Source organism: Macrosteles quadrilineatus, unplaced genomic scaffold (genome assembly GCF_028750875.1).
Source record: "Macrosteles quadrilineatus isolate MER2022 unplaced genomic scaffold, UCM_ALF_1.0 Scaffold_2__2_contigs__length_208266976, whole genome shotgun sequence".
NCBI classification, from domain to species: domain Eukaryota; kingdom Metazoa; phylum Arthropoda; class Insecta; order Hemiptera; family Cicadellidae; genus Macrosteles; species Macrosteles quadrilineatus.
Window position 1 is genome coordinate 206,254,879 of NW_026542595.1, and position 17,652 is coordinate 206,272,530.

The 17,652-nt window shown below is 36.7% G+C and overlaps 1 protein-coding gene across 1 annotated transcript in view; it reads left to right on the forward strand.

The window, feature by feature from the left end:
* Window positions 1-16,946, forward strand: part of LOC128987890 (PIH1 domain-containing protein 1-like) — a 33,905-nt gene extending 16,959 nt beyond the window's left edge. Inside the window, exons 7-8 of the mRNA XM_054408970.1 lie at window positions 14,656-14,799; window positions 16,828-16,946. Coding sequence (XP_054264945.1) covers window positions 14,656-14,799; window positions 16,828-16,869 — 186 coding nt within the window. The 3' untranslated portion in view covers window positions 16,870-16,946. The remainder of the gene's footprint in view (window positions 1-14,655; window positions 14,800-16,827) is intronic.
* Window positions 16,947-17,652: the final 706 nt, after the last annotated feature.

The following is a 17,652-nucleotide window of genomic DNA, read 5'->3' on the forward strand; positions in this document are numbered from 1 at the left end:
TTTTAGTATAAACCCACACTTAGCAAAGTCTACATCGGAAGATCAACAATTTTGGCAGTGTCAGTATTATTGAGTTGTTTCTATCAAACCGTGATGGGTCATCTGAAGAAGTTCCCGTCGAGGACGAAAAAGCGGAAGCTGCCTTCCTATTTAAAAAAATACTTTGATGATAAGAAGTAAGTATGCATAATATTTAGTCTTGATTTTAGAATATGCCTGGATACTATATAGGAGACTTATTGTGGTATTAGTACTGTAATTCAAAAAAATAATTATGTGCAATTCAATTAACTTCACTGTGACTTAAGAGGGACTTTTAAATGAGGCCTACAATAATTTGTAGTAGGTATTTACTGTCCAAACTTAAAAAAACCTATATTTTTTGTCAGTTTGACGTTTGACGCATTAGCATTGTACCATCATATCTCTTGTATTTTCAGGAAAGAACCAAGTCACGATGGGGAGAAAGACGCAACAGAAACTTCTCACGTCTCAATGCTGTGTGGTCGTAGAATAGTGACAATTAAAGATATTTTCGATCAAGTGAAAGAATTAGATAATCATAGTCCTACAGGTTGTAGTTTCAAAGATTTGACATTTTTGCGGGAAAAGAGAGTTGGACTGAAGAGTGGTTTTGTATTTAAATGTTCCATGTGCAACATAACAAAGGTTATTTGGTCAGAAACAAAGAAAAATGATTTGATGGATGTAAATACAAGTGCTGTTAGTGGAACTATGGCAACAGGTGGGGGCCATGCTCAATTAGAGGAAGTTTTTTCCACAATGGACATTCCCCCGATGAGCAACAAAACCTTTAAGAAAATAGAGGACAAGGTAAATATAAATTATTTTAGGGAAACATTTACTGTATGTCCACTTATTTGCTTTGGATATAACGTAAGTTAAAAAGTTTAACCAATCCTTTATCCAATATCATATAATTCATTTCACGGCTGTTTGTTTATCACTATTATTAACTTTATTTGATGTAAAATTATTATTATTATTCAAGATTTGCCATTTGCTACAATAACGTCGTATATTGGAGACCGTTACTAAGTTGTAGTTATTATTTTTTTTTTATATATGTACAATAGTTAATATTTAATTATATAACTACCTTTTAGGTAATCTCGGAGTTGGTAGCTACAGCTGAGTGTGAAATGAAAGAAGCAGCACAGGAAGAAGCAAGACACGCAGTAGAAAATGGAGAGGTTGACGAAGATGGCACGCCGCTTCTCACTGTCGTTGCTGATGGCAGCTGGTGCAAAAGGTCCTACAGATCTAATTACTCGTCACTGTCAGGAGTGGTAAGTAGGTTTGACCCCCCGTCTGGGCAAACAAATGTTGTGCTAGTTTTTTTAGAATTTTTTTACGAAATATTTAATCAATTTACTCAACTAATAATTACCGTAAGCTTTTCATACAAAATCTTTTATTATTTTGTGTTAAATTAAACGGTTGGTTGGATATCAGTTTTGTTATGGTTAGTTAGCCATCAGCAGGGACGTAACTAGGGGGGGGGGGGGGTGAATGATAAATGCTATATAACTGTTATTTTACTGTTTACGAATCATAACGGTACGTATGAACTTGTACGGTGCGAGAATGAGGATAAGCATACTGCGTTATCTGTCTGTCGTCGATGAGTCACTAGGACGGCGCCGGCGCGGCGTCAAAACACTTCCACACCCCTCCCGAAACCCACCTACCCCTCCGCACACCATCCCTCACACCAGTCACCACGCACACACACACACACACATACTACAAACACAACACTAGCAATACTAGTAATATTATTAGTTACTAGCAATATTATTTTCGTGAATCATTTCGTTTTCAAATAAAATATTTGTCTTTGAAAATACGAACCATATTGCATTCAATTATTTACCACCTATACAGTATCTAGGCCTTAATACTTTGTACTTGGGGTTAAGCATTTTAAGATCTAAATACTGTTGTATTAATGTATTGCACCGATGGACACACCACACATTTTTTAAGAAGATTTGTAAGGAATTGGGTTCAGTCCAATTGAAGGGGGGGCGCCAAAATAGGTGTTTGCCCCGGGTACTGAATAGCCTAGTTACGTCCCTGGCCATCAGTATTTTTGGATGGTTGGGCCATTGTTGGAGAATGGTTGGTTGGAAAACAGTTCAAAGTGATGGCATTTCTACCGTTGGCCAACTGTGTGGCTCCACAATTTACCAACGTTGGCCCAACCATCTGTGCTACATGGGCTTGCGAATAATCACCTTTCACTCCATCACATCAAATTGGGTGTGACAGGTTTATTGCTACGAGGGTATTTATCTGTTCTCAAAAGAAAATAATTCTCTATTATAAAAAATTGGCAACTAACGCGTGTATGTAATGTGTACTACTAAGGTTTTTATTTACAGGCGGCTATTGTCGGCCACAATACAAAAAAGGTGCTGTACATGGGAGTGAAGAATAAATATTGCACTCCATGCTCCCGAGCTGCATCTTTAGGAAAGGAGCCAACAGAGCATACCTGCTACAAAAACTGGGAGTCAACCCAGAGCTCTTCTAGCATGGAACCTGCCATCATCGCAGACGGCTTTCAACGTAGTGAAGAGATGTATGGAGTGAGATACGCTCGTCTTATCGCAGACGGCGACAGTAGCGTATACAAAAGGATTAGAGAGAGCAGACCATATAAAAGTATTACTGTTGAAAAAATAGAATGTAAGAACCATTTGCTGCGAAACTTCTCCAACAAGCTAAGGCAAATTGCAGTTACATCGAACAAAAACAAAAACAGTATCCTTATGAGGAAAAAATTGGGTGAAAACGTTTTCCGTTGTAGAATGGCTGTCCAAAAAGCCCAGGAATACAGGAAGAAACAAGATTTGCCAAACGTAGAAAAGATTAAACAGCTGAGGCTGGATATTTTGAATGTACCCAGTCATGTATTTGGACAGCATGAGCATTGTAGAGAAAGGGGATACTTTTGTACAAAGGAAGCGCAAGATGTAAATAGTGAAGGAAATTTTGTTCCACAGTTAGTGTCCGCTGGATTGTATAATTTAATCTGTGATGTTATTCGTGACCTGAGCCGCCATTCACGGAGTTTGATCACGGATGTAACCTCTAATGCAGTTGAGCACTACAATTCGATCGTGGCTAAGTACATAGGAGGAAAACGGGTGAACTTCGCCATGAGAGGATCGTACCAAGGACGGTGTTCAGCGGCAGTTCTTCAACATAATACAGGAAACACCCACTACGTACTCCACAAGCACATGTACAAAGCTAGCCCTGGATATTATACCAAAAGTACAGGTTTGAAAAGAAAAAGAAAGGTTGAGAAAGGACAGGGACAGAAAAAATCAAGAAAGACATTGTTTCAGGTGAGCTCTAACAGCGATGCGGATTATGGCGTAGCAGCCCAAAAGCCGGACATCGACGAGGAAACAATGAAAATGGAAACCGAAGAATTTCTAAAAAAACTTCAACGATCAGAAGAGGAAAGAATTCGAATCGAGCGAGCCACCGTCGAACAAAGTGACAGTGGAGAGTGGCTCGAAATACGCCGTAACCTATTGACCGCCTCTAATTTTGGGCGTGTATGTAAAATGAAACCAACGACCGGTTGTGGTTCGTTGGTAAAGCAATTATTATACTCTACTTTTGACTGTGAGTCAATGGCCTACGGCCGCCAAAATGAACCGGTGGCCAGAGAAGAAGCTGCTTCTTTATTACAGAAAACGATACAACCATGCGGCTTGTTTATCGACGACGAAAAACCTTTTTTAGGGGCATCTCCTGATGGGTTAATCGACGATGATGGCTTGATTGAGATCAAATGCCCATCTTCATGCAAAAACCTGACACCGGATGAAGCAGTCATCTCCAGAAAATGTACATTTTGGAAAAAGGAAAAGGATGGAACGATTGGTGAAATAAATAAGGGGCATGACTTTTACTACCAAATGCAAGGCCAGTTGAGCATTACAAAACGACGTTATTGCCAGTTTGTACTGTGGACAACTAAAGGAATAAAAATGGAAAAAATCGAACGAGATGATGAGTTCTGGCAAAATAACATGGTCCCTAAGTTAGAGAGATTTTATCTCAATTGCATTCTACCTGAATTAATTGATCCCCGCCATTGCAGATCAATGGAAATCCGAAATCCGTCGTATATTGTTAATGCCCAGGAAAAGCAAAAAGCATCTAAGAAGACAAACAAAAGCGATGGTTAAATGTCATCATAGCTTGTAAAATGATCATTCATTTTTGTACATATAATTATTTTTAATACATGTTTGTTTTGATTTTTTTTTTTTAAAGACTCATTAACATCAACTACATTGTAAAGCCGAAATAAATAGTTTTCTAAAGGAAAACATGAGTATTGAATTGACCATACCCATTTCCATCAAATTATTTAAACTCAGTTATATAAATTGAGTGTAAATGAAAACTCAATTCCATAGAAGAACTTTTAACGTAATGTAATAAAACATATATTGAAAAAACAACAATTAGTTATGGTATCTCATTTATGAAATAAATAAAGTAATGAATAAATAAATAAATAAAGCTATGAAATAAATTGCATATTTGCATAAACGTAAAATTTCAAATTTAATTCAGTTTTACCAAAATAATATAGTAATAATTACCGGCTTCTCGCACGCACTACATACATTTTAAAACTAAAAAATTAAATTTTAAAACGTATAAATTAAATTTGTACGTTAAAAATTAGCGTAGAATTGCATGCCGAATGTTTGTTTGTGTAAAAAGACAGATTCATTCGACCCGTCGCGTCGGCCACAGTATTGCACCATTTAGAAATGTACGAACTGTCCATTTTTCAACACTGCTCTAACCATGGAAGTTACGATCAATAGGCTCAAGGTCAGAAACTAGCCGTGCGGGTTGCGGACCGTACAAATGCAGGAGTCGCAGATTGACGATTTTCAACCTGACTCCTGCCGCCTCTTAAAATTATTTCTTATGGAGTTAACTTATATCTATTGGATGACTTGGTTTCTGCCTTTTTTTACCACTTCTTGGAGATCGTACGTAGGTGATATTTTTTGGCGTATTGCATCTGTAGACGAAACTTGGGTTGGTGAAATTATTACAATGGAAAAAAGCGAGAAATCCTGGACAATTTGATATAGGCTAAAAATAAAACTGAATTAACAATATGCTACATTTCTTGAGCAATCATTGAAATAACCGATTTGCAAACAATGGAAACATAGAAAAAGTCATAGAACACAACCAAGTAGAAGAAATAGAAATAATGTTTTTTTACACTAAAAACACGTAAAAAACAAGATAAGCTTTTTGAAAAAAGATAAGATATTTACAAAAGATTTTGATTATATGTAACTGTTGTGTAGATCGCGAGTATTTCCATAATCTTTGAGTCGCCTGTAATGCTTTGCAATTGCTCGAATTCGAGCAACAGGTACACTAGTTATAATTAACAGTTAATTGTATTGCTGATAATTTATCTATGCAATCACTAATCAAATAAGTTCACCTCATACAAACAGGATAACATTATACAATAGGCAAAGGAAGCAAGATTCGAGTTTGGTTTATAAAATGCAGTAGCCTAAAAACAGATTTTTTTCTTATAAACTAAACAATGAAATATACTAAATCATTTCATTTGATCTTAAATGGCAATCCTTTCGTAAGTAATACAACCGGGCCTCTAAATGCTTAATTATTGATTGCCAACATGCCAGTTTGTTTGTTTTGATTTAATCTCAAAATTTGACAAATAAAACACATGATCGCACTACAGCTAAATAGGTTTATCTTCAAAGATATTCCACCACACCTTAACTGCTTCTAGCTAAAAAATCCAAATGTACTTGTTATAGGGCTTTATTAAAGAACCTGGGCTGTAGGTAAGAATATTTTTGTATATATACGCCTCACAGGCTACACATATGTTCGAAAAAAATGTTCGATAATTTTAGCATTAGTATTAACTGTCAAACGCCAATCAATAGATACTTTCTTGGAAGCTCTGTTTTCTGTTTAGAAACTACTTTGCATCTACTTGTAGTGCATACAACACACGGCCACGCTCTCGTATTGTTCTCCTCTCACCACAGCCACTCTCCTCACCCTCTCTCTCCTTCTCCCGCCCCTCTTTACTCGACCACCCCTTTCTCCCAGCAAAATACCCGGTATAGTACTGTTGGGGAGAATAGGCTTATGTCAGGTAGTCTTCTCCACTCGCCTCGACACTCTAATGACCCCTTAATTTACGAGTTCGATAAGCCTGGTCTTGTTGCTAATAACGTTGCCCTTTTTGTAGATAGCACGATTACTAGAAAAATACCAGATAGCATCATTAATTCATATCCCAATGACAAATAGCATCTGGGTCTGGAATCTATCTCGCGTGGATTCGAACCAGCGACCTTCAGATTTGAAGGCAAGCACTATAACCACTCGGCTTCCTAGAAAAATAATTATTTCCATGTTAAGAATGAAAAGATCCTAGATGCAAACTTTTTAATTATATATAACGTAATTAAATGGAGCCACCCACAGTAGGCACGTCGTGTCCATACTAATTATGACATTTACATAATCTTTTTACCAAGCCAAATCCATAGGTTTTATAACTGGAAAATAGTGCGTATTTTATATAATAAATTATCTAAGAAAATATACAGTATCGTAGTCTGTGAGAGTGTCTCATACTGTTTGCTACGGCTGATTCATGTACTTGAAATGAGATTTCTACCAGAAAGATAAATTAAGAATAAAGATCAAGGATAATTAAGGGTAAAACAGTCAGTGGTTGTGTTAAACGTGTCTATTGTCTAACTAGCACAGAAAAAATATACAAATTCTCTTTACTTAAAATAAACTCTAGATTTATAGATAAATCTGATTGAAAATGCATTTTGGAGTTTTTTTAATTACTTGGTAAATTAACTAGAGAGTTATTTAGTGATTGTCATGGTGTACTCTTCCTGCCTTTACACACCCCTTATGGTGTAAACTTCAATATCTTTCTCCATAGATTTGCATTTTCTAGTTTAAAACGAAATTCGACCGCAATCTACACCCTCTAAGCTAAGCCATTCCAAGTTTCCATAAAAAAATATATGAAGTCAGGTTTTTTAATTAAGTTAGTTGCTGCATGTTTATTATATTGTCACCACTTCCTACGATTTAAAAGCTATGCTACCAAACACCACAATTTAACCCAAACATTCCGTGGTAATAAAACATCAGTTATACAACAATACCTAATAATAATCCCACTGTATGACGCATACCTGCATTGATTACCTATAGTTGATTCAAATCATATGCTTCAATAAGCATTCTGTATGCAGGAGCGACTTCCTGTGTTAACTTGACGTGAGCAAGCGAGCAACCAGGGTGGCGAGCATGTGAGATGAGCAAGCGAACATGGAGCAATCAGATTAACACGTCATTGTGTACAATATTGAATTAATTTGTGGGGGCTGTCATCGGAATCAGTTAGCTGTCTTTATTGCGGCTAGTTATGTGTACGTGTTTTGGGGTTCTATTAATCCATGTATAATTTTCGTTGAGAATAACATAAATCCTACAAAACTAAAAGGGTAACTTATTGTGAAATTTAACACCTTTTAAACTTTTCATTAAAAAACTCTACCAAAGAGAATAACATCAATCAGTAGCACATTCTTTGCGTAAACCTTTTTGAATAAAACAATTGACTATAAAACATGGTACAGCTGGTCTTTGTGGATGTGATCGCAACTTCAGTATCCAAAGTCAATGGCATTTGTATATATTCTCCCTGTATAAAAGATAATGTAATGGTGGTATAATTTTTTGACACTCCGTAAAACCGGTTTACGCCGGTTATGTCCCGAATTAAAGTCAACTGATTCATGGTTGACTTTTCCTGATTATAAACTTGAATTTTGCCTTGTATAATAGAAAAGTTGAAAACTCATATCAAAATAAACTACTCATTCGTTCATTTTACTATGAGTAACTATTTATAATCATTACTCTTTATTGATGATCCAATATTTTAAAATTACGTTGTTTTTATTTACTTTGATAAATAACAGTGGCAGTATGAAACACGGATTATCTTAAATCGGCATAGGCCTAATTGTGTAGGATGAGGGTTTACCTTGGACATATGTCCTGTAAAGTCTATGTGAAGGGCTTTTGGCTTTAGAAAATTAATTATACTATTTTAGATAATAGGAGTATCTTGTTAGGGAGTCGTTTAGCACAGACTGTCGTATTTAGCTTGAGCTGTAAGCTGTATTTTAAGCAGAGTTTGAATGTATGGTGGTAGATCTGTGAGAACTGAATAATAGAAGCTTTGTCACAGAGGGTCATCTAGTGCAAGCCCGGCTTTTGAGAATTCATAGCGATGTATTTAAGAGGCGGCAGGAGTCAACCACCACGCTACTGGCAGGGCCTGCTATTTAACATGGGACTAATTTACTTTTCACTTAACTGCAATTAAACGATTGCGTATTTGGCATGGATCAAAAAGTAGTATTAAAAAGCATAACTTAACCGACGTGTAGCATGCAAAAACATTAAAAAAAAAAATTTTTTTAATTTGTTTTTGTTGAAATAAAAAATATTATTTTCCATAAGGATTTGACAGAACTAGTTCAATGTTACAGTAGGTAAACGTTATCGTAAAATTGTGAAATTTGGCTTACAAGTAACCTTATATATTCAGTCTTAAAACTACTTTTTAGTTTTCTTGAAAAGTGAATTGGTTTCAATGTTTTTCGTTGTTTTAAAATAACTCTACAACTGCAACCCCCTCACGCGCAGCGCGGGGCGGCGTAACAGTTCAGCGTTCTCCACACAGATAGCACTAGCGTCGATGTGAAAGAAAAGGCGCGCAAAATACAAATTTTAGTATAAACCCACACTTAGCAAAGTCTACATCGGAAGATCAACAATTTTGGCAGTGTCAGTATTATTGAGTTGTTTCTATCAAACCGTGATGGGTCATCTGAAGAAGTTCCCGTCGAGGACGAAAAAGCGGAAGCTGCCTTCCTATTTAAAAAAATACTTTGATGATAAGAAGTAAGTATGCATAATATTTAGTCTTGATTTTAGAATATGCCTGGATACTATATAGGAGACTTATTGTGGTATTAGTACTGTAATTCAAAAAAATAATTATGTGCAATTCAATTAACTTCACTGTGACTTAAGAGGGACTTTTAAATGAGGCCTACAATAATTTGTAGTAGGTATTTACTGTCCAAACTTAAAAAAACCTATATTTTTTGTCAGTTTGACGTTTGACGCATTAGCATTGTACCATCATATCTCTTGTATTTTCAGGAAAGAACCAAGTCACGATGGGGAGAAAGACGCAACAGAAACTTCTCACGTCTCAATGCTGTGTGGTCGTAGAATAGTGACAATTAAAGATATTTTCGATCAAGTGAAAGAATTAGATAATCATAGTCCTACAGGTTGTAGTTTCAAAGATTTGACATTTTTGCGGGAAAAGAGAGTTGGACTGAAGAGTGGTTTTGTATTTAAATGTTCCATGTGCAACATAACAAAGGTTATTTGGTCAGAAACAAAGAAAAATGATTTGATGGATGTAAATACAAGTGCTGTTAGTGGAACTATGGCAACAGGTGGGGGCCATGCTCAATTAGAGGAAGTTTTTTCCACAATGGACATTCCCCCGATGAGCAACAAAACCTTTAAGAAAATAGAGGACAAGGTAAATATAAATTATTTTAGGGAAACATTTACTGTATGTCCACTTATTTGCTTTGGATATAACGTAAGTTAAAAAGTTTAACCAATCCTTTATCCAATATCATATAATTCATTTCACGGCTGTTTGTTTATCACTATTATTAACTTTATTTGATGTAAAATTATTATTATTATTCAAGATTTGCCATTTGCTACAATAACGTCGTATATTGGAGACCGTTACTAAGTTGTAGTTATTATTTTTTTTTTATATATGTACAATAGTTAATATTTAATTATATAACTACCTTTTAGGTAATCTCGGAGTTGGTAGCTACAGCTGAGTGTGAAATGAAAGAAGCAGCACAGGAAGAAGCAAGACACGCAGTAGAAAATGGAGAGGTTGACGAAGATGGCACGCCGCTTCTCACTGTCGTTGCTGATGGCAGCTGGTGCAAAAGGTCCTACAGATCTAATTACTCGTCACTGTCAGGAGTGGTAAGTAGGTTTGACCCCCCGTCTGGGCAAACAAATGTTGTGCTAGTTTTTTTAGAATTTTTTTACGAAATATTTAATCAATTTACTCAACTAATAATTACCGTAAGCTTTTCATACAAAATCTTTTATTATTTTGTGTTAAATTAAACGGTTGGTTGGATATCAGTTTTGTTATGGTTAGTTAGCCATCAGCAGGGACGTAACTAGGGGGGGGGGGGGGGGTGAATGATAAATGCTATATAACTGTTATTTTACTGTTTACGAATCATAACGGTACGTATGAACTTGTACGGTGCGAGAATGAGGATAAGCATACTGCGTTATCTGTCTGTCGTCGATGAGTCACTAGGACGGCGCCGGCGCGGCGTCAAAACACTTCCACACCCCTCCCGAAACCCACCTACCCCTCCGCACACCATCCCTCACACCAGTCACCACGCACACACACACACACACATACTACAAACACAACACTAGCAATACTAGTAATATTATTAGTTACTAGCAATATTATTTTCGTGAATCATTTCGTTTTCAAATAAAATATTTGTCTTTGAAAATACGAACCATATTGCATTCAATTATTTACCACCTATACAGTATCTAGGCCTTAATACTTTGTACTTGGGGTTAAGCATTTTAAGATCTAAATACTGTTGTATTAATGTATTGCACCGATGGACACACCACACATTTTTTAAGAAGATTTGTAAGGAATTGGGTTCAGTCCAATTGAAGGGGGGGCGCCAAAATAGGTGTTTGCCCCGGGTACTGAATAGCCTAGTTACGTCCCTGGCCATCAGTATTTTTGGATGGTTGGGCCATTGTTGGAGAATGGTTGGTTGGAAAACAGTTCAAAGTGATGGCATTTCTACCGTTGGCCAACTGTGTGGCTCCACAATTTACCAACGTTGGCCCAACCATCTGTGCTACATGGGCTTGCGAATAATCACCTTTCACTCCATCACATCAAATTGGGTGTGACAGGTTTATTGCTACGAGGGTATTTATCTGTTCTCAAAAGAAAATAATTCTCTATTATAAAAAATTGGCAACTAACGCGTGTATGTAATGTGTACTACTAAGGTTTTTATTTACAGGCGGCTATTGTCGGCCACAATACAAAAAAGGTGCTGTACATGGGAGTGAAGAATAAATATTGCACTCCATGCTCCCGAGCTGCATCTTTAGGAAAGGAGCCAACAGAGCATACCTGCTACAAAAACTGGGAGTCAACCCAGAGCTCTTCTAGCATGGAACCTGCCATCATCGCAGACGGCTTTCAACGTAGTGAAGAGATGTATGGAGTGAGATACGCTCGTCTTATCGCAGACGGCGACAGTAGCGTATACAAAAGGATTAGAGAGAGCAGACCATATAAAAGTATTACTGTTGAAAAAATAGAATGTAAGAACCATTTGCTGCGAAACTTCTCCAACAAGCTAAGGCAAATTGCAGTTACATCGAACAAAAACAAAAACAGTATCCTTATGAGGAAAAAATTGGGTGAAAACGTTTTCCGTTGTAGAATGGCTGTCCAAAAAGCCCAGGAATACAGGAAGAAACAAGATTTGCCAAACGTAGAAAAGATTAAACAGCTGAGGCTGGATATTTTGAATGTACCCAGTCATGTATTTGGACAGCATGAGCATTGTAGAGAAAGGGGATACTTTTGTACAAAGGAAGCGCAAGATGTAAATAGTGAAGGAAATTTTGTTCCACAGTTAGTGTCCGCTGGATTGTATAATTTAATCTGTGATGTTATTCGTGACCTGAGCCGCCATTCACGGAGTTTGATCACGGATGTAACCTCTAATGCAGTTGAGCACTACAATTCGATCGTGGCTAAGTACATAGGAGGAAAACGGGTGAACTTCGCCATGAGAGGATCGTACCAAGGACGGTGTTCAGCGGCAGTTCTTCAACATAATACAGGAAACACCCACTACGTACTCCACAAGCACATGTACAAAGCTAGCCCTGGATATTATACCAAAAGTACAGGTTTGAAAAGAAAAAGAAAGGTTGAGAAAGGACAGGGACAGAAAAAATCAAGAAAGACATTGTTTCAGGTGAGCTCTAACAGCGATGCGGATTATGGCGTAGCAGCCCAAAAGCCGGACATCGACGAGGAAACAATGAAAATGGAAACCGAAGAATTTCTAAAAAAACTTCAACGATCAGAAGAGGAAAGAATTCGAATCGAGCGAGCCACCGTCGAACAAAGTGACAGTGGAGAGTGGCTCGAAATACGCCGTAACCTATTGACCGCCTCTAATTTTGGGCGTGTATGTAAAATGAAACCAACGACCGGTTGTGGTTCGTTGGTAAAGCAATTATTATACTCTACTTTTGACTGTGAGTCAATGGCCTACGGCCGCCAAAATGAACCGGTGGCCAGAGAAGAAGCTGCTTCTTTATTACAGAAAACGATACAACCATGCGGCTTGTTTATCGACGACGAAAAACCTTTTTTAGGGGCATCTCCTGATGGGTTAATCGACGATGATGGCTTGATTGAGATCAAATGCCCATCTTCATGCAAAAACCTGACACCGGATGAAGCAGTCATCTCCAGAAAATGTACATTTTGGAAAAAGGAAAAGGATGGAACGATTGGTGAAATAAATAAGGGGCATGACTTTTACTACCAAATGCAAGGCCAGTTGAGCATTACAAAACGACGTTATTGCCAGTTTGTACTGTGGACAACTAAAGGAATAAAAATGGAAAAAATCGAACGAGATGATGAGTTCTGGCAAAATAACATGGTCCCTAAGTTAGAGAGATTTTATCTCAATTGCATTCTACCTGAATTAATTGATCCCCGCCATTGCAGATCAATGGAAATCCGAAATCCGTCGTATATTGTTAATGCCCAGGAAAAGCAAAAAGCATCTAAGAAGACAAACAAAAGCGATGGTTAAATGTCATCATAGCTTGTAAAATGATCATTCATTTTTGTACATATAATTATTTTTAATACATGTTTGTTTTGATTTTTTTTTTTTAAAGACTCATTAACATCAACTACATTGTAAAGCCGAAATAAATAGTTTTCTAAAGGAAAACATGAGTATTGAATTGACCATACCCATTTCCATCAAATTATTTAAACTCAGTTATATAAATTGAGTGTAAATGAAAACTCAATTCCATAGAAGAACTTTTAACGTAATGTAATAAAACATATATTGAAAAAACAACAATTAGTTATGGTATCTCATTTATGAAATAAATAAAGTAATGAATAAATAAATAAATAAAGCTATGAAATAAATTGCATATTTGCATAAACGTAAAATTTCAAATTTAATTCAGTTTTACCAAAATAATATAGTAATAATTACCGGCTTCTCGCACGCACTACATACATTTTAAAACTAAAAAATTAAATTTTAAAACGTATAAATTAAATTTGTACGTTAAAAATTAGCGTAGAATTGCATGCCGAATGTTTGTTTGTGTAAAAAGACAGATTCATTCGACCCGTCGCGTCGGCCACAGTATTGCACCATTTAGAAATGTACGAACTGTCCATTTTTCAACACTGCTCTAACCATGGAAGTTACGATCAATAGGCTCAAGGTCAGAAACTAGCCGTGCGGGTTGCGGACCGTACAAATGCAGGAGTCGCAGATTGACGATTTTCAACCTGACTCCTGCCGCCTCTTAAAAAACTCCTTTAGTAGAGATTTCTTCCTTACGGATCAGCTAAAGACAATTTTATTGTTAGTTCCGCCCTGTGCGCTGTAGAGGTCGTGTTTTGTTTATAATTTGTTTCTTGTTATTTCAGTACGGTAATTTAAAACCTCGTTTAACCAAATAAAACGATCTAATAATAAACAATGACTCGTCCCCTAGCTATATAAACACAAGGTAAAGCACGAATCATGAAATTAACCCTAAAATAATAAAACTTCGTCAACACTAACGATCCAGTGTCACCGGACATGAACTAGACACAAAAAACATTTACAATGGAATGAGAAGTCTACTTTTGTTGGTTAGTTGGTTAGTCTATGTTAGTATTCAAAGTGTTAATTTAACTCAAGCAAAAAATAACTTGCAACACAAGACATCAACTTTGCCTGCATACTGCACGAGAAATTTCCAAACTACAAAACAGTCTCCAACTGTTAATTAAAAATATATTAACAATACAGTACCTATATCAAAAATTGTAATGTGTTTAAAAAATACTTATTATGTATTAGAATAGCTGACAAGTAACATTTCTGTGCATCATAGTTTCATGAAACTTAATTTGATGTACCTATGTAACTTAAGTTATTACAAACATGATTGATAGGAATTTTAAACCAATTGATTTTTTCTCCGTTAAGTCTTAGACGCTTCGCTCAAACTGAATTGCTCTGTTTATGGGGACTAAAGTTGTAGTTTAAACGAATTGTTGAATGTGGCTGTTGGTTACAGAGTTCAGGCAAGAAACTGCTGCTTGACGTGGGAGAAGACAGACTTGTGTTGCGTTCTGCCAAGTCTGGGTCATTGCTGGATATATTCCTGCCGTATTCTGTAGATCAGGACGGAACATGTGCTCACTTTGACATCACCAATCAGGTAAGTACGAGGCTATTTTGAAATTAAGGAAGCTAGGCGAGCGCCGATTAAAAACTTTGAAAGACAGGCTTGTTTTCCTCCTCAGTGACTGTCTATCCGTCACAACGAAGTGTGATTGTGCTACCGATCCTTGCAATAGGCTACTCAAGCTAAGAATGTGTGCTGCAATTGAAAATCTTTTTAGTTTTGAGGAGCAGTTTGTAAAACGATTTTTGTTTAACAGAGATGGGAGAACAAGCTACACAGAATACGTATACCATTACTTCCTATATCGATACTTAGCACTTGGCCTAGCGCGGGCAGTGTAGTGGGTAGGAGGGTGGAGGTAGGGATGAGACCAGACTGCAAACATTTCCGCTGCCTCACGGGGTTGACTCTTTGTATTATGTACTTGTGCACATTCATATGGGTCGCAAAGACAGTTGATGCAACCCGCATGGCGGGACATAAAGTTCTAAACTAGATACTAGTATATGCCAAGTGCCAGCTTAGATGTCACGAGCTGTACACACACTCATGGGTCTCACATCAATGGATATTTTCTGGTTATTAAGTCTCTTGTCGATAATTAGTAGACTTTGGATGACGGGTAAAGTTTCCTTTGGGCACCGATGGATGCCAAAAATAATTATTGAATATCAAATTGGCAGGCAGTTCAATGAACTGTTATTAACAACTGTGATTAAAATCCGCGAGTTTCGTTTACTTTTGTTTAGCCAATACAATCTCATCTTCTATATATATAATTCTGTAAGACCAAATTTTTACCAGAAAATTGTGGACGTCTGGTAAGTCGCAGAAAAGTGGGGGGGTCTTAAATTAAAGGTTTTGACCCCAGGGACTCGGGAAAAATAGCAGAATTCCCATAACGTTACCAGAAAACGAGATATAACGTAAAATATCCACCATAAGAAATGCATGGGGACTGAAAAACGTCTGCATTCTATCAGCTGTTACTTATTTTTTTGCAATGTTTACATTTATTCCGAAAGTCAATGTTGGTAAATAATGTTTTAAAACGAATTGTGTTTAATTTTTTTGTTTTCCGTTTTTATGTATAATGAGTGAAGTAACTAGACAGGGTAGGGGAAGACCTGCAAGACGTGGAAGTGTCCAGGTATTCAACAGATTTAAGAAATGCTGAAAGAGAATGTCATGTAGGGCCTAACTGTGAAAGAATTCCAGAAGCTGTTTTACAACCTGTCTTTAGAAGAACGCTGGAAAATGAGTTAAGTGTTGTTTCTCACAATCTAGGTCCTCTTGGTCCTCTTAACAGCACTTGCATGCACTGTGGGGCATTTCACTTCGCAGATGAGGCCACAAATGGACATTTCAACGCATGTAGCCACAATGGACATGCCACAACCACAAGTAAATGACGAACTAAAAGAACCGTTTTTACATTATTCGAACTTCATAAAAAACATAAGGCAATACAACAGTGCAATAGCTTTTGCGTTGCTTTCCGCTACACAAGAAGAGATTCTGGGAAATGGGCCTTACTGTTTTAAAATTCAGGGACAAAATCATAGATATATTTCTGACTTATTACCGCGAAATGGGGAGTTGCCTTCATAATAATTAATAATAATTTTAACCTTTGCATTTGGTTCTCAAAATTGAAACTATAGCAGAATTCGTAAGATTACAAAACAAATCTTCAATTTTAAACTAGAAAAGATGTGCAATGTTTGGCTGTATGATTTCAGCTCTGATTCGTCGTTCTTCGGGCTCAGGCCAAACCGTGTGCACGTTTCCATTTGTTAATATGTTGTGTTATTGATTTAATCATTATTTTACAATTGTATTTCATTGACACATCAGAAGCAACTAATATACGACTCCAACGGAAGGAAAACCAAGATATAAAACAAGAAACACTGTTAATTTTAAGTAACATAAAATTGATAATTTTAAAAACATTTCGAATATTTGTCTTTTTATACATGGTTTATTTATTGTAGTCTAAATTAGGGGCTATGGACCCTACAGGCCACTAGTTTAATTTAATTACATGTTTTTTTACAGGTTTTGTCAGTGGAGTTACCAGTCATTAGTGTTGGAACTTGATGGAGATAGAGTTTAGAAATAAGTTAGTCAATGTAAACATTTTGTACAGTCCTAAAACAATGAAATAATAACATTCAGATGATTTGTATATTGTTTTCCCCATTAACATGAATTTTGTATTCATGTAGACTATCTGTGTGACATTTAATTCCTACCCACAAACTTCCGTCACATATATGGTAAGCTGGTAACACGTATTGTGGTCATTTACCACATATGCTGCCTCTGGTCACATAGGCCTATGTGGGCTGGTGACACAAATGTGATTACTGGCCACATAGAGTGACAGCCAAGGGTGCCCACAGAAGTTTTTTTAGAGGGGTAATATTGGTAACCGTTTCAGGGGTCAGAGGAAAAAGCCCTCCCCCAAAATATTGTAATATAGTTCACTAAAATACATTTTTGGGCTGCCTAAATGTTAAAAGTCTCTTCTTATAACATTTACAATATAAGTCTACCTGTTTGTCTCTACAAATATTGATTCAAATTTTGAGAAAATAAAATTTAATAAAAGCGATTAAGAACAAATAGGGTTTGCGAAAAGTGGCACATTTGAAACAATAAATACTGCTGAGCAAACATTCAATGGTGCGTTAAGTGGTGTCTAATACTAGAGCTGGTGTCTAGAGCAAAGTCCAACCCAGCCGCTTCTACTAACCCACTCACACTCCTTTTACCCTCTCCATCTTTTTACTACAACGCTCATGCTGGAGGACCCTGTGTCCTGTGCGATAGGAACTCCACACAGTGCTTGCCACTCAGGATCTTCCTTGCTTGTTAGAA